The 24,068-nt window shown below is 47.8% G+C and overlaps 1 protein-coding gene across 3 annotated transcripts in view; it reads left to right on the top strand.

Annotated features, from left to right (window-relative positions):
• Zc3h7a (zinc finger CCCH-type containing 7A) overlaps window positions 1-24,068 on the top strand; it is a 34,674-nt gene that overhangs the window by 2,218 nt on the left and 8,388 nt on the right. For 2 of the 3 annotated variants that reach the window (XM_078024653.1, XM_078024654.1), the window contains exons 2-17: window positions 9,625-9,726; window positions 10,396-10,435; window positions 12,102-12,299; window positions 14,036-14,194; window positions 14,784-14,864; window positions 14,957-14,995; window positions 15,862-15,895; window positions 16,082-16,365; window positions 17,622-17,826; window positions 18,798-18,862; window positions 19,312-19,495; window positions 20,655-20,816; window positions 21,446-21,642; window positions 22,235-22,335; window positions 22,925-23,106; window positions 23,474-23,550. In XM_078024653.1, coding sequence (XP_077880779.1) covers window positions 9,659-9,726; window positions 10,396-10,435; window positions 12,102-12,299; window positions 14,036-14,194; window positions 14,784-14,864; window positions 14,957-14,995; window positions 15,862-15,895; window positions 16,082-16,365; window positions 17,622-17,826; window positions 18,798-18,862; window positions 19,312-19,495; window positions 20,655-20,816; window positions 21,446-21,642; window positions 22,235-22,335; window positions 22,925-23,106; window positions 23,474-23,550 — 2,076 coding nt within the window. In that variant the 5' untranslated portion in view covers window positions 9,625-9,658. The remainder of the gene's footprint in view (window positions 1-9,624; window positions 9,727-10,395; window positions 10,436-12,101; window positions 12,300-14,035; window positions 14,195-14,783; window positions 14,865-14,956; window positions 14,996-15,861; window positions 15,896-16,081; window positions 16,366-17,621; window positions 17,827-18,797; window positions 18,863-19,311; window positions 19,496-20,654; window positions 20,817-21,445; window positions 21,643-22,234; window positions 22,336-22,924; window positions 23,107-23,473; window positions 23,551-24,068) is intronic. The other variant, XM_078024655.1, reaches the window with a different exon arrangement.

Genomic DNA, 24,068 nt, shown 5'->3' with positions numbered 1-24,068 from the left:
CAGGCAAGTGCGCTACCGCTGGGCCCCAGCCCCAGCCCCACAAATTTGCTGTTTAATCCTATGAGTTTAGCAATGTGTGGTCTAGTTAGTTAATATTAATGAATTCCACATGCTTCATGAGGCATCAGGAACCATGGGATGGAGTGGTATGAGAGAGGCTCAGAATTTCTGCTTCACAAATACGAAAATGCAAGCTTTGTGTTTTATGAAAAGACCTGGGTTTGGAGCAGGGTGTTCATCTGGCCGTCTTGATGAGAAGGCCAGAGTGTCTGGGGGTAAGATTGTGGATATCCAAGTTGAAAGTCATCATGTCACCACATCAGGTAGGTCCCGGGGATCCCAGGCGCATTTTGTACCATGACTTCACGTGAAATCTTTCTGTTAAGTCCTCTGTGGTGTTTGCAGATGGACTTTGTGGATGAGACATTGTCCCCTGTGAACCTCAAAGTAGGACTGGGTGCTAGAGGAGACTTGGCAAATGTGTTCTCTTTTGGACTCTTGAAATCTACTCGCAAGTTCAAAGTGAACAGTTCCTGTAGCGGGAAGAACCTGGCCAAACCTTCCTGATGGCTGTTTGGCAAGCCTGCGTCTGGGTTGTGAAGTTCTCAGTAAAAGGAGAAACTGTTTCATGACGTGTCCGGTTGCAGCTTCACTGTTAAAGGTGCTCTGGCAAGTGTTGCAAGAGTTCCTTAGTACACTTCTGCAAGTGGAGGTTGACAATATGTTACTTTAACTACTTTTTAGTTTTGTTTTTGTTTTTTCAGTATTGAGAATTAAACCCAGGGTGTTCTACCACTGAGCCACACCCCTAGCCCTTTTGATTTTTTGAGACAGGGTCTTTCTAACTTGCTGAGGGTCTTGCTAAGTTGCTGAAGCCAGCCTCCGATTTGTGATCCTCCTGCCTCAACCAAGTTGGGGGGGATCACAGGCATTTACTGTCTTAAGCCAAAATGTGGAGAGATGAGGCTGAGAATAGAGCTGAGCGTGGATTGGTGATTAGAGTTTTTCACTTGAATCTCAGGGGTACTTTTTTTGTGCCAGGGACTGAACTCGGAGGCATCTATTACTGAGCCACACCCCAGCCCTATTTTGTATTTTATTTAGAGACGGGTCTCACTGAGTTGCTCAGCGCCTTGCCGTTGCTGAGGCTGGCTACCTCAGCCTCCCGAGCCTCCCAAGCCGCTGGGATTACAGGCACGTGGCACAGTGCCAACCCCAGCCCCTGCAGGGATACTTTTAAGGCAGAAATACAAACAATATTCTGATGACCTGCTGCCTTCGCTGGTTCTGTGTTAGCATGTAGAATGTCTTGTGAGAAAAGCTGCTTAATATTAAACATTTTTATCTAAATGCATTATGGTCTGGGCAGGGCATATTCCCCTGGAAAGATTTATTTATCCTGACTCCTTGAGTCCACTACATTCCCAGGGAAGTCCCCTGCTTTGTCCAGGTTGCTGTAAATGACATCCATTGATTCTGTCCACGTACATACGTGTGCCTCTGCGTGTTCATTCCGTTCCTCCTGAGTGGTTATAAAGTGCCTGTCTGGGGCCACCTGAGACAGGTGTGGCCCTCCTGGGTTATCTTGCGTGCTTATGGTGCAGGGCCGTGAGGTGGACAAGAGGTCAGGCTGTCTGGCTCTGACCTCTGGCTCTGCCCCTTTCTCCCTGTGTGCGTGGGACCTGGCCAGGTGTGCCGTTTCTCTGAGTGTGTCTCCTCATAGCACTTCTCTCTCAAGGTTGTCAGCATCGCATGGCTCAGTGCACACAGAGCACCTGGCACGGGCGCACTAGTGGTAGCTGCTGTTCCTTTAATTGTGTGTTTTTTTTGTTTTTGGCAATACCAGGGATTGAATCAGGGGTACTTTGCCATTGAGCTACGTCCCCAGACCCCCCTTTATTTATCTTTAAATTTTGGGATAGGGCTGTGCTGAATTGCTGAGGCTGGCCTCACACTCCCAAGTCGGTGGGGTCACAGGCTGCCCCCCGCAGTGTGCCGCAGTCATGTTTTGCTTATCTGGGTGTCTTCTGCTGATGGGAGCTAGTTTCCTGGACACGTCGGTTCCATTGGCTTGACCTGCTCCAGGACACTGAGTTTCACCTGCAGACGCTGACGGACCTGCTGGGATTGCCATGAGATCCAGGCACCTTTTGTCCTTCCAGAACCCACGGGTGAGTGGCAGATTTTGTCAGCCCATCCCAGAAAGACGACAGCCTGCGGGAGTTGAGTGACCGCTGCCCCACCCTGGTCTGCCCTCGCTCTTGGGCACTTCTTTTCTGGCACCCTCCTCTCTCGCGTTCAACCAGGTTCTAACTCAGGCCTCTGGACTTCGTGGGGGACATCTTCTTTCTGCTTGGCTACTTCTCATTCTTCCGTTCAAGCGTTGATTGACCTGAACCCAGGTGTTGTTCAGACAGTACCTGAGAACAGAAGACTGACACAGGCACCTGCTGAAGGGGGTGGTGAGGGACGATGCCAAGATTCCAGAATGAAAAGAAGCCAGCTCAGCCAAGGGCTGGGAAGGGCCTTTTGGGCAGATGGAACAGCAGGCACAGTGGCTCAGAAGCCTGGAGTGCTTGAGTCCCTCTAGTAGCCCATAGAAGGCCAGCGTGACGGGACCTTCACAAGTGGGCCTGGAGCAGGAGGGTGCACGGTCATGGTGAAGAAGCCACCAAAGGATTTGAAGCAAGAGTGCAATAACTTAGAGGTGTTTTACAGGAGCCTTCTCCTGGTTTGGAGTGGGGTGTGTGGGGGAGGGAACAGTGGAGAGGCCAGAGAGGGGAGGCCAGAGGCCAGGGAGGGAGGCTGTTGAGTGGTTCCAGAAATGGCCTGGCTCTGGCAGAGGAGACCACAAAGTGTCAGCTTTGGGGAGCCCTGTGTCTTGATGGCATCTTCAGTGGGCTTTGTGATGGGCTGGTTGGCTGTGGAGTGTGAGGGGACCCAGCGCTGCCGCCGGGCCTCTAGCTGAAGCAGCTGGCAAATGGGCTTCGTAGCTGAAAAGGGGAGGGAGGGTGAGGTTTGAGGGGTGCTTAGGAAGAGGCCCACATCGGGCTTGAGGTGCTGAATACAAGTCGCCAGCAGGTGTGGCATTTTGTGTGGGCTAGACGTGGCCTTGTCTGTATCAGTGTGAAGTAGGTGGAATTTTTAGTAACTGATGTTTGGGCGACTGGGTGGCTGTTTGGTAGGGAGATTTAAAATACACGGAATTCTCCTGCATCACATCTTGCAATAAGCAGTAGACCTGATTCTAACAGTTTTAAACCCTGGAACAACGAATACTAGAAGAAAACTTGGGAGAAGTAGTTTATAAAGAGTTGCTCAGGGCTGGGATTGTGGCTCAGCGGTAAAGCACTTGCCTAGTGTGTACAGGCCCTGGGTTTGATCCTCAGCAACACATAAAAATAAAGCAAAGGTATTGTGTCCAACTACAACTAAAAAATAAAAAAAAAGAGTTGCTCAGTAGAGTGTTTGCCTAGCATGTGTGAAGCACTGGGTTTCATCCTCAGCACCACATAAAAAAGTAAAGATATTGTGTCCATCTATAGTTAAAAAAATAATATATATATATATATATATATATATATATGAGTAAGTAAGGAGGATCAACTTAGGGATCCAGCCTCAGCAACGTAGGGAGTCCCTAAGCAACTCAGCAAGACCCTGTCTCTAAATACAGTGTAAAAAAGGGCTAGGGGTGTGGCTCAATGGTAGAGTCGCCTAGGTTCAAGACCCATACCACCACCTAAATAAATGAAAGTGAAAAGTCCTGTAACCAAGGCTGGGGAGACAGCTCAGGTGGTAGAGTACCTGACTCACATGCACAAGGCTCTGGGTTCAATCCCCAGCACCCCCCGCCCACACACATACAGTCCTACAACCAGAGCCAAAAGATAATTGTGTTGGAAAAAGTACTGAGTAACATCTAATAGCAACTCAGGACGTATCTTAAAATGCTCATTGTGGTTGGAAGGTGGACTGGGTCATGAGAGTCAGTGGAGAGGGAGGTACCAACGACTCAGGTCTGTGATGCTCACGCACCCAGCCGAGATGGAGCCATCAGACCTGAGTGCGCTCAGGCTGCCGCCCACCCCCCTGCCGACAGAGGTGCGCTTCTGATAGCTCTTTGGTGAAGTGGCGAGACAGGAGCCCCACACAGGGCTGGCGTGCAGTGAGTTGTTTGGAATGCCTGGGCAGTAGGTGGCAAACAGCCGTGTGCCCTTTATTCTGTGGAAATCTCTGGAGAGCTACGCCCATCCAAGATGCCCTGGGTGAGCAGTGGCGGGAATGAAGGCTACAACAGAAGAGTGTCCCTCACCCTGGGCCTGGTGAAATCGTGGCAAGGCGGTGACATGGAATACGCATGGATGTACTGACGGGAGTGACCTCCAAGATTGGGTGCAAAACACAAAATCCACAACAATCTTAAAGGCCCTGGTTTCTACAAAAAAGAACATAAGCACAGAATACTTCTAACTTTTTATTTAAGATAATTATAGCCTCAGGAAATGGCAGAAGTGGTCCTAGCGGCCCAAGAACCCTTCACCCTGCTTCCTCCATTGGTGACATTAAACTAGCACACATTGCAACCAGGAGATTGCCAGTCGGGTCAACTGTCCACCATTCTGCAGACACACGTGCTCTTCACCAGCACTCACCTGTGTTCTGGGCTGTGGTTCTGCACAGAGGTTTATGTGACCAATACCAGAGTCAGACACAGAAACGTGAGGGTTGCCTTCGGCAGGAAGAGACTAGAAGCAAGCATGGGCTGCCCTCAGGGAGGACAGTGGGGTGGCCAGGTGTGACAGGGCTCCTTTTCACTGTCGCGTAAAGTACTTGTAAAATACAAGTTTGGTAGTTCCGCCTGTCAGGCATCTCAAATAGAAGAGGCGTCCGCTCTGCCTCCAGAGTTCTGCCTGGTGATGGACTTGGGGGGTCACCAGGGGCTCGAGATGAGGCCACTGACCTCTGGGAATGGCCGGGGAACTCTAGGGTAGAGGGTGGGGAGTCTTGAAGGGGTTTTTGATAAACCCTCAGGGCTTTCCCCAGGTAGAGAGGAGCCACAGGCTGTGAAGAGGTCGAGGCCAGACGTAGCCAGGGTGGGACAGGAAGGGTGCAGGAAGGCCTTTGGAGGTGCCACCGAGCTGCAGTGAGAGAGCGTCTGTTGGCCCTACTTTAAAATTGAGGCCAAGCTAGACACTGTGGCGCACGCCTGTGATCCCAGCAGCTTGGGAGCCTGAGGCTGGAGAATCACAAGTTCAAAGCCAGCCTCAGCAACTTAGCAAGACCCTGTCTCTAAATAAAGTATGAAAAAGGCTGGGGCTGGGGCTCAGTGGTAGAGCGCTCACCTCGCACCCGTTGCGCCCTGGGTTTGATCCTCAGCACCACATAAAAATAAATGGAATAAAGGTATGGTGTGCAACTACAACTAAAAAATAAATATTAAAAAAGGGGGGTGGGCTGGGGCTGTGGCTCAGCGGTAGCGCACTTGCCTGGCATGTGTGAGGCACTGGGTCCGATGCTCAGCATCATGTATAAATAAATAAAGGTCTATCAACAACTAAAAAAAAAAAAAAAGAAATAAAAGGGCTGGGGATATGGCTCAGTGGTTAAGCCCCACTGTGGTCAATCCCTGGTAACCCACCCCCCACCAAAAAAAATAGATTTGTACAGAATGCAAAAAAAAAAAAAAATGGTACAGAATGGTGCGCTGGGTGCAACTCAGTGGTAGAGCGCTGCGTGGCCTGCACGAGGCCTTGGGCTCCAACTCCAGCACTGAAAAGCAAGCACACAGTAGCAAGAATCCCAGCACCAGACAGTGGCCACAAAACCACCAAGCCCAAATAAAAAACGCAAAAATAAAGTGGTGTATTGAAAACTGTCTTTTTTTCTGCTTTTAAAAATGGGAGGAGGAGTTATTTCACAAGTAAAACTAATCTGTGGTAGGAAAAAAAATTGGAAGAGTGGCCACTTGGAAGGGGCTTGGCTGGGAGGGGTCTGAGGGGGCATGCTGAGCTGTCTGGCCCACACCTTGGTAGGAGCCTGCATGATCGGGAGTCAGTCAAAGCTCACATTTACAATTTGTGTATCTAACACTGGGTTAGAGCTCAGTGGTAGAGTGCTTGCCTGGCGGGCATGAGGCCTGGGTTTCTATCCCTAGCATCCTGCAGAAGTGCAAAAAAAATTGTGCATTTTACCAAAAAAAGGGGTGGTGGGGGTAGAGGAGGTAAGGTATGTTTGCTGAGGCATTTAGGAATGAATTGTAATTGAGGTCTGCAACTTAATTTGAAATTGATCAGAATCAGGAAGTGGACTTCCTGGTGGGTAAAGGTGGGAAGATGATAAATATAAGAAGATGTGAATTGTGGAATGTGGTCACTATGTGGGCACATAGTCTTCACTGTTTAAAACAGTGTTTACTGAGCCAGGCGTGGTGGTGCATGCCTGGAATCCCAGAGGATCAAGGGTTCAAAGCCAGCCTCAAAAACTTAGTGAGGCTCTTCCTAAGCAATTTAGTGAGTCCCTCTCTCTTAAGTTTAAAAAAGGGGTGTGGATGTGGCTCAGTGGTTAAGTGCCCTTGAGTTCAATCCTGTATACCAAAAAAAACCCCAAAAAGTTTACTGTGTATTTGAAAATTTCCATTAAGATTTGGGGAAAATTTTTAAAATTGAACTTGAAATGGTCTGTCCTATATAATTATTGCCTGATAATATGTCCCTAAATCTTTCTGTGTGTACAGGAGGGATGTGTTTTTTGCATCTTAATTCCTCTGATCACTTGAGGTGTCGGCTCTTTGCCCCATATACTTCATAAGAGGTCAAGGTTCAAGGTTTTCTAGCACTTTCTGGGGAAATGACTCTAGGGCTATTAACGTGGCAGATCATCACTACCCAGGAGTCTCTTCTTAGCCAACAGATTTGCTTTATTAGTGAACTTCAAACCAATTCCTCACCTCAGCTGGCAGAGCTGGGAGCAGGGTGCATCAGTAGCCCAAGAGGGAGGGATGGTTGCGGTATCCTCTCTGTGCTCTGGAATCCTGCGCTCTATTAGGTCTGTCTCTAAAGAAGCTGACCCTGCGAGGGTCTGGGGTGTGGTGCAGTGGTGGAGTGCGGGTTTATGATGCTGGGGATCGAACCCGGGGCCCTGCCAGGCTAGGCAATGACTGTTAGTGCTGTAATGTCCCGAGTTTCTGTTTGGAGCGATTTCATGTGTGTACAGAGAAATACGAACATACACATAGTGCCTCCTGAAGTGACTTCACACCTGGGAGTACAAGTTAAAAAGTCTTGCTGGGCATGATGTGCACGCCTATAATCCCAGAGACTCAGAAGGCTGAGGCAGGAGGATCGCAAGTTCAAGGCAGCAAGTCAGCAAGGCTCTAAACAACTGGGCAAAACCCTGTCTCAAAATAAAAATAAGGGGCTGGGGCTGTAGCTCTGTGGCAGAGCACTTGTCTCGCATGTGTGAGGCACTGGTTTCCATCCTCAGCACCACGTAAAAGTAAAGAAATTACAGGCATGCCTTTCATCTGCAACTACAAAAAATTAAAATTAAAAAGTAATAAAAAGAGCTGGGGATGTGGCTCAGTGTAAGGTGCCCAGGGTTCAACTCTGATCCCCCACCCCCCAACTAGGGGATACTCAGGCAGATGCAGGTGGGTACAAGTGTGGAGCGGAGCGGCCCCCATATGCTCCCGCCTCGGGCAGCATTCATCCCTTTTCCTGGCTGTTTCATTCCTCCCCTCCCACCTCCACCTTTGGCTGAACTATTCTTCAGGGTCACTTTTGCCACTGAGCTGCATCACCAGTCCTTTTTAAACTTTTTATTTAAGACAGGGTCTCACTTAGTTGTTGAGACTGGCTTTGAACTTGATCCTCCTGCCTCCAGCTCCTGAGTCACTAGGATGACAGGTGTGCACCACTGCCCTGGGTTTGGCTAGACTATTTTAAAAACTATTCCAGAGGGCTGGGGATGTGGCTCAAGCGGTAGCGCGCTCGCCTGGCATGTGTGCGGCCCGGGTTCGATCCTCAGCACCACATACAAAACAAAAGATGTTGTGTCCGAAAACTAAAAAATAAATATTAAAATTCTCTCTCTCTCTCTCTCTCTCTCTCTCTCTCTTAAAAAAAAAAAAAAACTATTCCAGAAATAGTGCTATTTTACTTCTGTGTTGTGGACTTTTTGAACTTTGTATTTTGGAGCATTTCAAATATATGCAAAGTAGAGAGAATAGTGTGAAGAATTCTTACCAATATTCTGCTATTTCATCACTGCCCTTCCCCATCCCTTTCATAGATTGCTGGAGTATTTTGTTTTTTGCTGAAGTATTTTAAAACAAATCCCAAACATCATGTCTTTTTCCATGAAAACATTTCAGTAAAGTATAAGATGCAGATTTTTGGAACTGATAGTCTTTAAAAGATAGTAGGGACTGCCATCAGTCGTCACCCTTTGGACATTCCAACCCCCATCCTATCCTCATACTTCAGAAAAGGTAGATTTAAAACAAAACTACAAGTGCTAAGCGATAACGAAACTCAAAAATTTCAACCACGCACTTAAAGTATGGATGGAATTTCCCTTCCTGTCACCAGGTCCAAATTCATGATTTATGTGATAAGAGTCTTCTTAGCCAGGCACAGAGGTGCACACCTGTGGTCCCAGTGACTGGGGAGCCAGAGGCAGGGGGATTGCAGTATTTGGGCCAGCTCGGGCAATCTAGTGAGTCCTGTCGCTTAGGTGGGGAGAAGAGTCTTAGTGTCAGTCGTGGTAGTTCTCAGCTGGGGGTGATTGTGCGCATCCCCCGCTTCCCCCAGGGACATGTGGCTGTGGTGTGGGTCAAGGTGCCACAGCCAGGTGGGTAGAGGCCGGAGATCCTGCCAGCTGGCATCCTGAAATGCGCAGGTCACGCCACAAATAAGCAGTCACCTGGCGAGGGTGCTGAGGTGGGAGGCCCTGGTGCAGGAGGCCGGGGGGAGTGCTTTATCTACAACTCTTCACGGTGCTTCTCCCGACTCGGGGGCTCTGCTCAGTGAGCATTGTCACTGGGGGTGGGTGTCAGCCACATGGACACAAGTCATCGCCAGTCAGTATTGGGTTGAAGGCAAACTGACTTCCAGAAGTTTCAACTGAAGTCATTTTAGATCAGCATCCTATCAGTGGTGGTCAACAGGGCTCTTTCAGAGATGGTGTGGCAAAATAAGTAGAGGGTTTAGAGTCTGCTTGCGAGGAGGCCAAGCGCCCTGGGAGGCAGGCGGACGATAGAGCTTTTTCCTTTCTCGAGAGCTTCCAGAAGTGAGGCAAAGGGACAGGCTGATTCCAGTGCCATGGACACCCGAGGACAGACAGAGACACACCACGCCTGCAGCTGGCGGGAGGGAGGGAGCAAAACGACCTTCCAGGGAGACCAGTTGGAGGGACACACAGGCTCTGCACAGCTGGACAGCCTGGGAGAGAATGGAAACTGCTCATGGGGGGCAGGACCACAGGGGCCCACTGAGACCACTCCAGACCCAGGAGGGGAATGGGCGTGTGTACAGCTCACCCTGCGACCAGGCCTGCAGTCGGGGGTGGAAGGGGACCCAGAGCTCTGGGTCTGACGTGACTGTGTGCCTTGTTTCTTTGCAGGTTGTTCATTTAGAAAGTGGATGTGTGGGATAACATGTCCAGTGTGTCCGAGGAGAGAAGGAAAAGGCAGCAGAACATTAAGGAGGGACTGCAGTTCATACAGTAAGCACGAGGTCCCGTCTGGGTGTGCGTCCCCTGAGAGCAGTTCCTCACGTGACCAGGTCCTGTTGCCCTGGGCTAGAGGTGACACACCTGCCAGTGTCCCTTCCCTTGCCTGTTTGCAGTTCTTGGATCTCACTGTTGCCGAGTCTTGGGGTTGAAGTCCTTCCTCTCCCCAGAACTGAAGAACTTGAATTTGCTCTCATCGGAACGGTTCTGATGAATGAGAAAGTGACTGAGTAAACACCTGTCACCACAGAGGCCTTTCGCCACCAGACGTTCCTGTTGGGACGTGCCCGGTGACAGACAGCCCTCGGTTGGGTGGAGGTGTCCAGGCAGAGGGCCTCTTTGTTCCCTCCTGGGGAGGAGACGTTGTCCTCTGTGCTGCACTAAATTGGATCAGAAGTGTTAGTGGCCTGTTCTATTTTTAACCTTTTTGGCATTTGAAGAATCAGGCCTTCTTTTAATAGAAGTAGATTTGAAAGAAAAGCGCTGTGCTTAAGGAAGCGCCAGGAATAGTTGGGGTTTTTGCTTCATGACTGCGGCGGGCACTGGCGCTGAAGAGGTGTTGTCAGACGTGTTTTGCACCAGTGGAAGCAGTTTTGAGATGACTTCTGTCTGAACAAATTCCGATGGGAGCCTGATAATCACCATTGATTTGTTTCTTTTTAGGTCGCCGCTGTCATACCCAGGAACCCAGGAACAATATGCGGTAATGACCCTGGGGGGGTCTGCTTGAGAGCAGGGGGTGGCCAACCTGGCCTGGGGGTCAGACCTGACCGCTGCCCTTTTCACAAATAAAGCTTTATTGGGACGAAGCCACACTCATTGCTCATGTATCATCTCTGGCTTCCTCTCGACGTGCGCTAGTTGTGACAGAGACTCTACGGCCTGCAAAACCTAAAACGTGACCTGGTGTTCACACAGGCGGCCTGCCAACCCCGAGGGTGGGCAGCCTTCTGGGGGAGGGGTGGCACGTGGACAGTTGTCCTGTGTTTCCTTTTCCTCTGTTAGTGTAGTTTGAATTGGTCTGTCTTTTGAGCCCTTTGAAAATGACCCTTCATTTTATTGAAAATAAGTGGGACAGAATCTGAGAATGTGTAGCATCTTCTGTTTTCGTCTCGGAGCAAGTCCTGACAGCAGCAGTAAGCGGGCTGGATGGCCCGAGGGAAGAAGTGGCAGTGGACTGACCAGCGAGACCCCGGGAGCAGGCCCTTGGGGCAGCGAGGGTCTGGGCGCTGCCCAGTGTCCTTTCTCTCTGTCTTGTTTTCCTTCCCTTTCGGTTCAGTTCTCTCGTCCTCCCTTTTCCTCTCTCCACACAGGTAGAGAGTCAAAAAATGTGTGAGCTAGAGGCCACTTGGAGGGATCCTTTCATTTTCCACCTGTGGAACTGGGGCCCACAGAGCCTAAGTGGCATGTCACCAGTCGCACCAGTTATTATTTTTTGTACTGGGGAGTGAATCCAGGGGCACTCTACCACTAGTGAGCCACATCCCAGCCCCCTATTTTGTATTTTATCTAGAGACAGGGTCTCACTGAGTTGCTTAATGCCTTGCCATGTCTGAGGCTGGCTTTGAACTCACGCTCCTCCTGTCTCAGCCTCCTGAGCCGCTTGGATTACAGGTGTGCACCACTGCGCCTGGCCCCACACCAATTATTAATGGTTGACTTGTCCTTTTCTCTTAAAGGTCTAGTCAACTTATACCCAAATTCATAAAATGAGACCAAAAAAAGTTGAGTGTTGACCAGATCTTGTGATGCGAGAGGACTTTTAAGATTTTGAAGTAGTGATAGGAGTCATGAAGGAGGATTATGAGCTTGTGTGCCCACAAAAAGATGTGTCATGAAGGAGGATTATGAGCTTGTGTGCCCACAAAAAGATGTGTGTACTTGAGAGAGGCTTGGTCCCCTTCCCCCAGATCAGTAGGTGACTCAAGCAGTTTACCAAAGAAATAAAACAGTCTGCAGCAGGCGGGAAAGTTCAACCTCTCTGGTCGTCGAGACATGCAGATGAAAAGGACACTGTGTCCACTCCATCCAGCAGGGAGGTCCAGGAAGCCGTCCCCTCGGGTGCTGGCTGCTGATGCCTTCCTGGGTGCTGGTGAGAGCCTGGCCTCTGCGCTCCTGGGCCGAGGAGCAGGACCCGGGGGCTGAGCCTGCATGTGCAGGGGCTTTTGCTGAGCTTTCCTTCAGAAGCAGAGAAAATTCTCTTGCCCAAAAAAAAAAGCAGACGAAGCCCCTGGCCGACCGCGCAGCAGGGCTCAGGCAGGCTCTGCTCTGTGGGGCTGTCTCTCAAGTTTCAGGTGTAGACCTTCAAATCGACCCGGGCCTTCCTGAGTTCTGAGAGGGCTTCAAGAAGTGCCTCTTCTCTCTTCAAGGTGTATTTGCGAGCTCTCGTGAGAAACCTTTTTAATGAAGGAAATGACGTTTATCGGGAACGTGACTGGAACAGCTCGATAAGCCAGTACACGGAAGCTTTGAACATAGCTGACTATGCAAAGTCTGAAGAAATTTTAATCCCTAAAGAGATCATTGAGAAACTGCATATAAATCGTATTGCCTGCTATTCTAACATGGTAAGTGTGATTGTTTTTTTTTAAGTGTTTCTAGGAGAAAATTTACCTCTGTGTTGTAGAACATTAATAAAGAGTAGTTTTCTGCCAGATCTGTGATCCCAGGGACTCATGAGGCTGAGGCAGGAGAATCTCCAGTTCAAGCACAGCCTGGGCAACTTAGACCCTGTCTCGAATTTTTAAGAAAAGGGACGTAGGCCAGGTTAGTGGAAGGTAGTCTTGGGTTCAAAATAAAACACATTCTCCTAATTTCAGTTTGTTTTTTAACAGATCTAGGGGTCAAGTATCAAACCCAGAACTTCATGCTAATTTCAGTTTTTAAAGTTTTTGTTCTTGTTTTTTTTTGTAGTACTGACCTCCAGCGTATGATGCCCTGGCCTCAGCGTCGCTAGTCACTGGGATCACAAGCGTGTGCCACTGTGCCTGGCTAATTTCAGTTGTTTGTTTTTTTAATATTTATTTTTCAGTTGTAGTTGGACACAATATCTTTAATTTATTCATTTTTATGTGGTGCCAAGGATCGAACCCAGGGCCTCGCATGTGCTAGGCGAGCTCTCTACCACTGAGCTACAACCCCAGCTCCCTAATTTGAGTTTTTAAGAAAGACATATTAACTGCTTTTAGTGTGACCCAAGGCTTTAAAAAATCGGCTTTAGATAGATCTTTAGGGATCTAAAAAATACTTTCTTGTGACTGGTCCTTGAAGATTCCCGTTTGCGGGTGGTGGTGGGAAGTCGTCTGGAGGGCACAGTGGCCAGGCCTGTGATCCCAGCTGCTCCCGGTGCAGGCAGGAGGGCCACAGGACCCGCCTCAGCCACTCAGGGAGACCCTGTCTCCACAAGGACTGGGGATGGGGCTCAGCGTCCAGCACTTGGGGTTCAGTTGCCAGGTCCGAAGAAGATTTAGTTTGCCCTTTTAGGGCTTTTTTTTTCCTTTCACAGAAGTGTTTCTAAGCTTAGAAAGCAGTATTTTGATACGCTAATGATTTTCACTATGGTGTGTTCAGGAAGATGAGAAGATGGATTAAGAAAGTGTCTGTGCTGTCTAGCACATTTTTCAAGGACATTCAGTGGAGACAAGTGTGGTTTCCAACCCATCAGCGCCCTCGCCTCGGTCAGCTCTTGGGAGTGACATTCCATTTCCCTTTTATTTAATTGATAAACCAGAGTCGTCTTTGTTGCTGGATGCACTTGGAGCTGTTGTGCAGGTGCCCGAGGTGTGGCCCGAGGTGTGGCCCGAGGTGTGGTGCTGAGTCACAGTCGGGAGTCGGGAGACTCCCTGGACCATTTTTCAGTTCCCTGAGGTGCAAACATTTGGAATCCTGTCTTCAACCTTTAAGATCCACATGACTTTAAAGACACATTGTTACATGTGGTGACCCATGTGACATTCTAATGAGCCCCAGGGGTGGTGACTGCAGGGGGAGGGATGGAATGGAGAGTGGCACAGGGGTCTTCAGTTTGACTTGCAGAAAGCTTTACTTCTTGGTGATCTGGGTTCCTTATGGTCCGACAGTTGCCGGGTAGGTGGTAGGCACGTTGATATTCATGATGTCCTTTCCAGTTTTGTGTATTCGAAACTTCAAAACAAAAATGATTCTGAAAGGAAAGCTAACATTGCTGACTTTGCGTTGTAACCGGGATGGCGGGATGGCGTCTCGGAGTTGTCTCCACTTCCAGGGAGGGCCGTGTGAGAAGGGCCGTGTGGTTGCTGACTCTCTTCTCTGTCCTTCGCACCAGGGTTTTCATGATAAGGTGTTAGAAGACTGTAGTGCTGTGCTCACCCTCAATGCCAACAGCTGCAAAGCTCTGTATCGGAAGGCTAAGGCTCTGAGTGACTTAGGAAGGTACAAGGAGGCCTACGACGCTGTGGCCAAGTGCTCCCTGGCAGTGCCTCAGGTATGGAACCGAAATGTGGCTCCTTTGTTTACATCATGGCACTTAAAGAGTTAAACTTGGGGGCTGAGGTTGTGGCTCAGTGGTAGAGCATTTGCCTAGCACCTGTGGGGCCCTGGGTTCGATCCTCAGCACCACGTGAAAATAAATAAACAAGATAAAGGTGTGTATATATATATATTAAAAAAATAAAATAAAATAAAGAGTTAAACTTCTGAGAGTGTGGTCAGTCCCAGTGACTGAGGAGGCCGAGGCTGAGGTGGGAATATTGTAATAAATATTGTAATCAATTTTCTGCTAATGCAGAAAAGTCGCAAATTTGATTGAGACCAACCTCAAAAAAAAAAAAAAAAAGGTATATATATATATGGGCTGGGGATGTGGCTCAGTGGTAGAGCACCCTGTGTGCAATCCCCAGATCTAAAAAACAAAACAAAAAAAGTTCAGCTCCCCGCGCAGCCTCCAGCCTGCTCCATTGGGGTGACAGCTAATAACGCGAGGGCCTGGACAGGAGGTGCCACACGCTTGCTGGTTCTGCCGCCTGGTCTGTCAGTAGAACCGTCTTCTAAGCATGCATGTTGACTTTTTTCAGGATGAACATGTAATAAAACTGACTCAGGAGCTAGCTCAGAAATTGGGATTTAAAATAAGGAAAGCGTATGTTAGAGCCGAGGTAAGCTGGGTTCCGTCCGTGAGGGCTTTGCATTTTGTTTTCTGAGTTGGAGTCAGTTTTGTTTTTAAATTAATGTCTTTATTATATTTCAGCTCTCATTGAAATCCGTTCCTGGGGACGGGGCAACCAAGGTAAAGTTATGATTTCTGTATGAAGCATGTTTACAAGAAAAGGAAGGATGGAATTCTTAGCAATTCTGCTTTTCCTATTTTTAGTGCGTGCCTCTTTTAGTCCTCACATAATTGACCAGAGCTTCCTGTCACTTAAAAAAAAAATAAACTCAAGTAATATATTTCAGCCTTAACCAGCATTTCCTGAAGTCCGTTGGAGCATTTTACAGGATGTGCATAGATGCTAGGCTTTATTATGATTTTTTTTTTTCCCCCAAAGCTAAGTCTTCTTCGAGATAGTAGGATGCTTATGGTGTGTGTGTGTGTGTGTGTGTGTGTGTTTTGGGGTGGAGTGGTGGCTAGATTAGTCCCTTGCATTCTACTAAATGTCCTTTGAAAAATGTTGGTCCATACGTGGGGGCAGCTGGGCTTGGTTATGCACCTGTGGAGTCAGAGACTCATGCAGCAGGGCCCCTTGAGCTGAGACCCCTGGGCAGCATGGCAAGTGCACACGTGTTATAAAGGTTTAAATACTCGTTGTTTTTTTCTCCTCTGCCCACTGCCCACAGTACTGGGGATTGACTCCTAGGACGTTCCACCCCTGAGCTGTCCTCTGTCCAGCTCTTTTCATTTTTTATCTTGAGCGGAGGTCACTCTGAATTGCCAAGACTGGCCTCAAGCTTATGATCCTCTGCCTCAGCCTCCCAAGCAGCTGGGATGATAGGTGTGTGCCGCCAGTGACCGGCCTTACTTTTTATTTCTTGGATCTTAATTAGAAAGGAGTCAAATTTCTGTGCAAACATGCATTGCTCTTTTAGGATGAGTTGTAGAGATTACTTGATCCTTGACAATCCTGAAACCATGATTCATTGTGGTTTAATTTCCAGGCTGTGAACTATTCTGTGGAAGATATTGAGCCAGGTATGTGTTCCCATGTTGTCTTCCTGTGCTGAAGGGCGCTAGCTTTAACTGGACTCTGACCTGGCACTGTCAGATGACCTCTGTGTGTCACGTTTCACCTAGCTCTCGTGTTCTCTGTCACTGACCGTGACACCACTGTTGTGTCAGTCTGGCAGAAGCGAGTGAGTACCTCTCCATCTGTCACAGATCTGGTGGCTCCGAGGCAAGGAGCACTGCCCGCTGTTTCCCTACCTGCGCCCGGTTTTTCTCACGACGTAGGAAGTGAGCTGGCCTCGGTTTCTGTCACGCCCCTAGCTTCTGTTTTGTCCCTGCAAGTGGAAGAGAACACTCTGCCCTCCTCAGTATTGGCAAATGGAGGGAAGATGCCTTTCACGATGCCCGAGGCTTTTCTGGATGATGGAGACATGGTCCTTGGAGATGAGATCGATGACTTGCTTGATTCTGCCCCAGAAACTAACGACACTGTTATGGTAAGTTCGGTGCTTTGCTTTGCTTCCAAAGATGCGGTTACCATTTGTTTAAATTGTCGTGTAACTGGGTAGATACTTTCATGTTCCAGACTGATCTATGATTTCTGACTTTGAATATTATTTTTGTCCTTCTTTGGTGGTAACTGGATAATTGGGTCATTTTTAAAACAAGAAAGTAATATGCTTCTAGTCACTAGCCAGTTTTTCTTGAAGGAACAGGTAAAACATGACATTCCTACTAAGAATAAACATTTGACATTTAAGGAAAAACAGTTTTATGGGTTAGGAACTTCTCATTGGCTTGAGGAAATTCTCTGTTAACCACATACCATAAAACAGAAGTCTGCGGACCGGCCCACTGCCTGTTTTGTGTGGCCACAAACTAGATTTAACATTTTAAAAGCCTAGAAGAATGACAACCACCAACAACAAAAATTAGGTAAGCCTGTTTCAGTGTCCTTAAGTTTTGTTGGAACGCAGCCACAGGCCCTCTTAGGTGTTGGCCGCAGCTGCTCCACACTGCCGTGTGGAATGGGGTCATGTGGTCCGCCCTGCACAGAAAAGGTTTCGGACCCCTTCCTAAAGCGCATTAACACCGAGGCCCGTGACGGGACAAGTTCAGAGCTGGTTTCTGGTAGAGGTGGGCTGAGGAGAGATGCCTGTGAGTGTCTGGAAGCTCTGGGTTTGGCTCTCAACAGCTCTGGGGTCTTGGGCAAGATACTTGGCATCTTGGTGCCCCAGCGTCCCTGTTCAGTGGCAGTTACTGAGGTGCAGACCCCGGAGGGTCCAGAGCATCCCCCTAGAAAGCATGTAGAACCCACTGTGAGGCACCGGGGGCGCTTACAAATCACTGCTCTGAATTGGGAGGGGAGGTGGGAGCTCGAGTGGTCCCTGGGAGATTGTGAGCTCCACCCTTGGAGAGATGGTCCCTGGGGTTTTCCAGCCCCCTTTCTGAATCCCCCTCCTTCCCAGCGCCTCCCGTTCATCCGACCATTCCTCTTTAATAAAACAAATGATCAGGAGCAGGTGAGTGTAATAGTTGGGCTTATGCAATATTAGACTTCACACCTCAATCATTTTTAAAAGTTGGATTTTAAAATGAAGTCTGTAGCTGAGTTCTTCCAGTGGATCTTCATTTTGATTGTGGTGTAACGTGAGCGCCCTGTGGTGATCTGTTTGTATTTGGTGGTGTTGAGAGCAGGCCAGCCAAACCTACGGCAGATTCTGTGAGTCTCGACCTCTCTCTTCTCCTGCAGCCCTCGGCCTTGGTCAGAGGACCGCTCCCGGCAGCCAGCCTCGCCCCCAGCTTGCCCTTCCCGGCATCTCTGCTGGGGACCTTGCCCGTGGGTGCGAGGTATACGCCTCCACCCTCCTTTGCAGATTTGTATCCACCTTTGACCTCATCCTTAGAAGATTTTTGTTCTTCTTTAAATTCATTTTCAATAAGTGAATCCAAACGAGGTAAGACTCTAGACTCAATTTTTAACAATTGCAATTAATTTTCTAAAAATGAAAACTAGTGTCTGGAATTATGTAACTAACTTTAGGCAATAGGTATCTGAAGTTTTTCCACGAGCCAACAATGTCAAGACCGAGCCTTAGTGTCGATTCACCTTGGTCTTAACAGTACCATTCCAAGCACTGGAGTAGAGGTGAGGGTGGACATGATGGTGGCCCTGGTCCCTACGTCGGAGCCTTTGTTAACCAGGATGTCCTCTGTTAGGGGGTGAATGACTTTTAATATATTCTTCAGCAAATCTGAAGGGTCCGAACGACAGATTGTCTTTTCTAAATCCTAAACTGGGAAAACACTAATTTAAGGTCTGTGTTTGGAATGGTAACAGTTAAACCTATTTTGAGCTTCATCTATTAAGCTCATTAAGCTGCACCTGGCTTGACTCCTGTTTCTGTAACCCCAGGTTTAATACGTGCTGTCAGCAGTAATGTCAAAAATCTACACATTTTTTTCTGAGACATTGTCACTTGGCTAAAATGGCCAGCCTCTAAATAACTGAAGTAAAGATTTATAACTGAAGAGAGTGAAGTGAATGGGAGACCGACAGAGGGAGCGGAGGTCGAGGAGAAGGCCAGGGAAAACAAGGGCCTGGGTTCAGCACCGTGCTGAGCTTCTGCTTCCCGTCTTCAAAGGGAGGCTCTTCCCCATTTTGAATAATTTTCGTAGCCTTTTAACAGTAGGCCCTGCCTTAGATCATTTCTCCAAAGACGACTTTTCCTTTGAATCTGTGTGACTGAGGGTCATTTATACCCTTGGTTTCTAGAAGGAGGGAAAACTCTAGAGCCCTCTTTGAGTGTCAGGGATAATAAGCAAGAGCCTGGGACTTGGCGGGAACCGGCGGAGGGAAGCCTGGCCAGTCAGGGTGGGTGTCTCTGAGAGAGTGAAAAGGTCTGTTGAAGTCTTTTTGTTATTTTAGATCTGCCCACCTCAACTTCTAGAGAGGGAACCACGCTTAACAACAGTAATTCTTCCCTTTCACTTGTAAGTGCACTTCCTCTTTTGTAATAGTCGCTTAAATTGAAATAGGCCTTGTGCTTAAGTGACCGATGGACTGGAATGACACAGGGTCTCCCTGGAGTCTGTGTGTGCTGTGGGCCTGGTGTGTCGGTAGACGCTGTGCGTGCAGGACTGGATCTGTCCCTGCCAGTCAGTCACTGCGCAGGCAGATGGCCTCAGAGGCTCCCCGTGCAGCCTAAGCCGCGTGGGAGGTGTTGGTCCACAGCCGCAGACACTGGAGGACGGCCAGCGGGGTCCTGGAGGCCAAAGAGGAAGACGTGGACGGAGTCGGTTTTTAAAAAAGAAGGGTGTTGAGGACAGGGCAGTGCTGCCCCCGGCCCGCTCTTCAGACGACTCCAGCCTCCTTCCTTAGTGGTGGTACAATGTATGCTGCTTGTTTGTTCTGTTTTTTTTCTTTCTTTTTTTTTTTGCAGATGAATGGACCAAGTAGTTTATTTGCTTCTGAGAGTTTCCCGGGAATTTCGAGTCAGCCTAGAAATGACTTTGGAAACTTTTTTGGAAGTGCGATTGTGAAGCCGTCAGCAGTGGTACCAAGACATCCCCTGGAGGGGACCCACGAGCTGAGACAAGCTTGCCAGATCTGTTTTGTAAAATCAGGTCAGGATCAAACAAGCGGCAGAGGGCCTTCAAACTAATTCAGACGCCGTGGGTTGCTCGGAGCCCGTAAGCTGCTGTCAGCAGCTCTGCCATGGTGGCCGCTGTTCGTCACCTGCTTTGATTCTCCTGGGGAAGCGGCGGGGACTGATGGCATTTGGAGTCTGATAGGAGGAGTCTTGGCTCTGTTGAACATTTACCTGACCTGGAAACTTACTGAAGCTTTATTTTTAAATTCAGTTTTTACTTATAGGTGGACACAACACCTTCACTTTATGTTTATGTGGTAGCTGAGGATCAACTCAGGGCCCACACGGGCTAGGCCAGCACTTTACCCCTGAGCCACCGCCCAGACCCCTGACTGAGGCTTTCAGGAAATCCGTTGTGTTCTAGGCCTATGTGTAAAAACTCTGATGATTTCCAGATCAGTGTGTGACCAGGTATGGTGGTGCACACTTGTAATTCCAGCTGCTCAGGAGGCTGAGGCAGGAGGATCGCAAGTTTAAAGCCAGCCTTAGCAACTTAGTTGATGCCTTTAAAAACTAAAAGAACTGTTTAAAGTACTTCCTCTTGATCTTGCTTCAAAGCAAGTGATATAAAGAATTCTGGTCTGGACCCGACTTTATTTTCTTTCTTAGTTGTATATTCCCCCCCCCCAGTTCTGCAGATATATATATATATTTTTTAAATCATTAATATATTTTTTAATATCTTTATTTTTATGTGATGCTGAGAATCGAACCTAGCGCCTCATGCATGCCAGGCCAGCTCGCTACCACGTGAGCCGCCTCCCTAACCCCATTCTGCAGATCTTAGTTGGCTTTATTTGAGATTCTAGAAACAGTCAGCAATCTGGAACAAAAATGGTCCTTTGTAAAAAAAAATAATAATAAGCCTTCAGAATGCCTCACCAAATTATTTCCCTGGTAATCGATAAGGGAATGTTTTGGTTGGACTGATGGTGAGTAGAAGTTTTGTTGCCTGACAAACAGGAAAAAAAATAAAACAAGGCAAAGTCTGCTTTGTAGCCTGTTTCTGTTTCGATGAGATTTGGAGGGTAATGGAAATCACTGTTAATCGCTCAGGTCTGCTTACAGATTGACTGCAGAATGATTTTTTGCTTTCTGACGCATATCAGCAATCTTCTTTTTATCTCTTTCAGGCCCTAAGTTAATGGATTTCACTTACCATGCTAATATAGATCATAAATGTAAGAAAGATATTTTAATTGGTAGGATAAAGAATGTTGAAGATAAATCATGGAAAAAAATTCGTCCAAGACCAACAAAAACAAATTATGAAGGACCATATTATATATGTAAAGGTACATGTTGTAATTCTTGCATAACTATATATGATTACTTAAGTACGTTTCCATAAGTAATAAACTGCTACATTTATCGTAAGCACTCTAATATTGACTGTTAATAAAAATGTTTAGACTTACTAGCAGGGTCCTTGGATTGAGACGTGAGTATTCTTTCTGTTGTTCTTACTGTTGTTGTTTTGAATCTTGTGTATATCTTAGAGCTGTTAATGGAAACAGGGCTTCAGCCACGTTTCAAACAGAAAACTCTGAAGCTTGAAGTTTTATCTAGAGAATTGGAACACTGGGACAAGGCTTTGAGAATGTCACTGTGTTGAAGATGCTCTGGAGAGGAGTTGGTTTCTTCACTTTTATCAGACCACTTAGTCTGAGTATACTTTGAATGTTCCTAAAATCATTTTCAGTCTCAGATGGAGTGCTTGAAAATGGTGAGGAACTTTCCACTTCTGCAGTAGGATTCATTCAGACTTGAAGACTCAGTCTTGTTCCTGAGGAGTAATGCTTGTAGGATTTCTTGAAGCCGATTGCCAATTATTAAAAAATCTCAAATGATGCGCTCAGTGTGACTGACGCTCGCAGCTTTGAGAGGGTGGCGTGGCTCAGTGTCTCCGGCCCTGTCCTTGCAGATGTGGCTGCGGAGGAGGAGTGTAGATACTCAGGCCACTGCACGTTTGCCTACTGCCAAGAAGAGATAGACGTCTGGACCTTGGAGAGGAAGGGGGCCTTCAGCCGGGAGGCTTTCTTTGGTGGCAATGGGAAGATCAGCCTCACGGTGTTCAAACTTCTGCAGGAGCATCTTGGAGAATTTATATTCCTTTGTGAGGTGCTTTTTCCAAGACTGTTTCTGCTCTGTAAATGGTGATGGCACTAGGGGTGTAGTGCAGGGGTGGAGCACCTGCCGGGCACGCACAAGGCCCTGGTTCCTTCCCCAGCACCACACACGCACACTTGGGTGATGGTTTCTGACCTGCGGGGAGCTCAACAGATCCTGCCATGTGATACAGCACTCATTCAGAAAGTGGTAGCTACTGGCAGGCATGGTGGTGCACACCTGTCATCCTAGTGGCTCAGGAGGCAGAGGCAGGAGGATCGCAAGTTCAGAGCCAGTCAGCCTCAGCCTCAGCCGCAGTGAGGTGCCAAGAAACTTGGTGAGATCCTGTCTCTACATAAAATACAAAACAGAGCTGGGGATGTGGCTCAGTGTTCCAGTGCCCCCGAGTTCAATCTCCAGTACCCCCCTCCAAAAAAGAAGTGGTAGCTACTACTATCATCAGAGAGAATGTTGGGAAGTCTTCACATTGGCTATTAATTGGCAGAAGAATGGAATGCAAACGTTTGTAAACTAAGGCAATATTCTGGGCACAAGATTCAGAGTCTGCATTTGTGTGATAATCCTCCTCCTCTCTCTTTTCCAGAAATGTTTTGATCATAAACCTAGAATGATAAGTAAAAGAAATAAAGATAATTCTACTGCTTGTTCTCACCCGGTTACAAAGCATGAATTTGAAGACAATAAGTACGTTGGTCATTCTAACTTTTGTAGTGAAAAACTAGATCCTTTTCATAGATCAAAAAAAACCAAAAGTTGTATGTGCCTAGCCATCCCCACTCCTTCCGTCAATCTGTCCTGTTTTCAGGCACAATGACTATTTTAAAATGTCTTTTAAGCTGGGCATGATGGAGCATGCGTGTATTCCCAGCAAGTTGGGAGGCTAAGGCAGGAGGATTGCAAGCTGAGGTCAGCCTCAGCAATTTAGCAAGACCCTGTCTCAATAAAAAGGCTAGGGATGTGGCTCAGTGTTTAGGTACCCACTGGGTTCAGTCCCTGGTACCAAAAAATACCCCAAAATGTCTTTTAGTAGATTTGACTAGGAATTAATTAATGATTTATTAAATTGATTCTTTAATATAGAAAATTATTATTGAGTCATATCTGTTTATGACTCGGACGTAGGTGTGTTTTGGTTTAAAATATGATTATATCCCCCCCATTAATCCAACAGTTGGATGTGGTGATGTATATTTCTGATAAAGATCGGGACATTGTGTGTGCTGTGTAAAAACCACGACAGAACAATATCAAAACGTTACTGTTTTCTTCTTAGGTGCCTTGTCCACATTTTGCGAGAGACCACGGTAAAGTACTCCAAGATCCGATCTTTCCACGGTCAGTGTCAGCTTGACCTGTGTCGACACGAGGTTCGCTACGGCTGCTTAAGGGAAGACGAGTGCTTCTATGCCCACAGTCTCGTGGAACTGAAGGTCTGGATCATGCAGAATGAAACAGGTGGGTCTGTGTGCCTGAGGACTGTCCCCAAGAGCACAGTGGACAGCGGCCTGAGGTCTGTCCTCACCCGCCACTCGCGGGTGTCCCTTGCTGTGGTCTGCAGCTTGCAGTTGCACACTCGCTGTGGTCTGGAGGGCTGTCTGTTCTGGGGTGGGCTCCTATCGCCTGGATTGGGGAGGAGGATCCCTTGGGTGCACCTGGAGCTGAATTTGTAAATTCCATCTTGAGGAAGAAGAATGTGCTTGTTCCTCTTGGTGACAGACCAGGCTGGCTGAGGCAACTGTGGGTTGAGGGTTCTCCGGGTCTGCCTGGCCGGACGGTGCTCGGCCGCTGTTTAGAATTTAAGGAAGGCTCGTCCCTCTCCCAGGTATTTCTCATGATGCTATTGCTCAGGAGTCTAAACGGTATTGGCGACATTTGGAAGCAAGTGTACCTGGAGCCCAGGTATGTCCTCTGTGTCTTTTCCAGAGGTGTTGGTCTTTCTGGAATAGCCTCCTGGGCGTGGGTTGAGGGAGGGTGCCGATGACACGTGTTGTCCAGCTATTTAATGTTCATTCTGTTGAGGAATTCTTTTGTTAAAAAACGATTTGCATTTTAGTTAATCATGAAAAAAGATCATGCCTGCCCATAATACCTGCCCACAGTGTGGCTACTGTTTTCTCATTTAGTTTAATGGATGAAACAGTTGGGGTCTCCGGCTTTGGGGATTCTTGGAATGAGGGAGGTGGGTTTTATTGGTAGTTTTGCAGACCACCTGGCATAACTTGTTTACCCTCTGTCTCCCCATTTAAAAATAGTCATTGTGCCTGAAAACAGGACAGAATGACGGAAGGAGCGGGGATGGCTGGGCACGTATGACTTTTGGTTTGATTTGGATCTATGAAAAGGATCTAGTTTTTCACTACAAAAGTTATAAAAAAAAGAAACAAAACAATTCCGGGCATTTGATTCAAAGCTGGCAT

This window comes from Ictidomys tridecemlineatus, chromosome 10 (assembly GCF_052094955.1).
Source record: "Ictidomys tridecemlineatus isolate mIctTri1 chromosome 10, mIctTri1.hap1, whole genome shotgun sequence".
Taxonomy (NCBI): Eukaryota; Metazoa; Chordata; class Mammalia; order Rodentia; family Sciuridae; genus Ictidomys; species Ictidomys tridecemlineatus.
The sequence above is the reverse complement of the archived record's forward strand: the minus strand, read 5'-3'. Positions and strand labels throughout refer to the sequence as shown.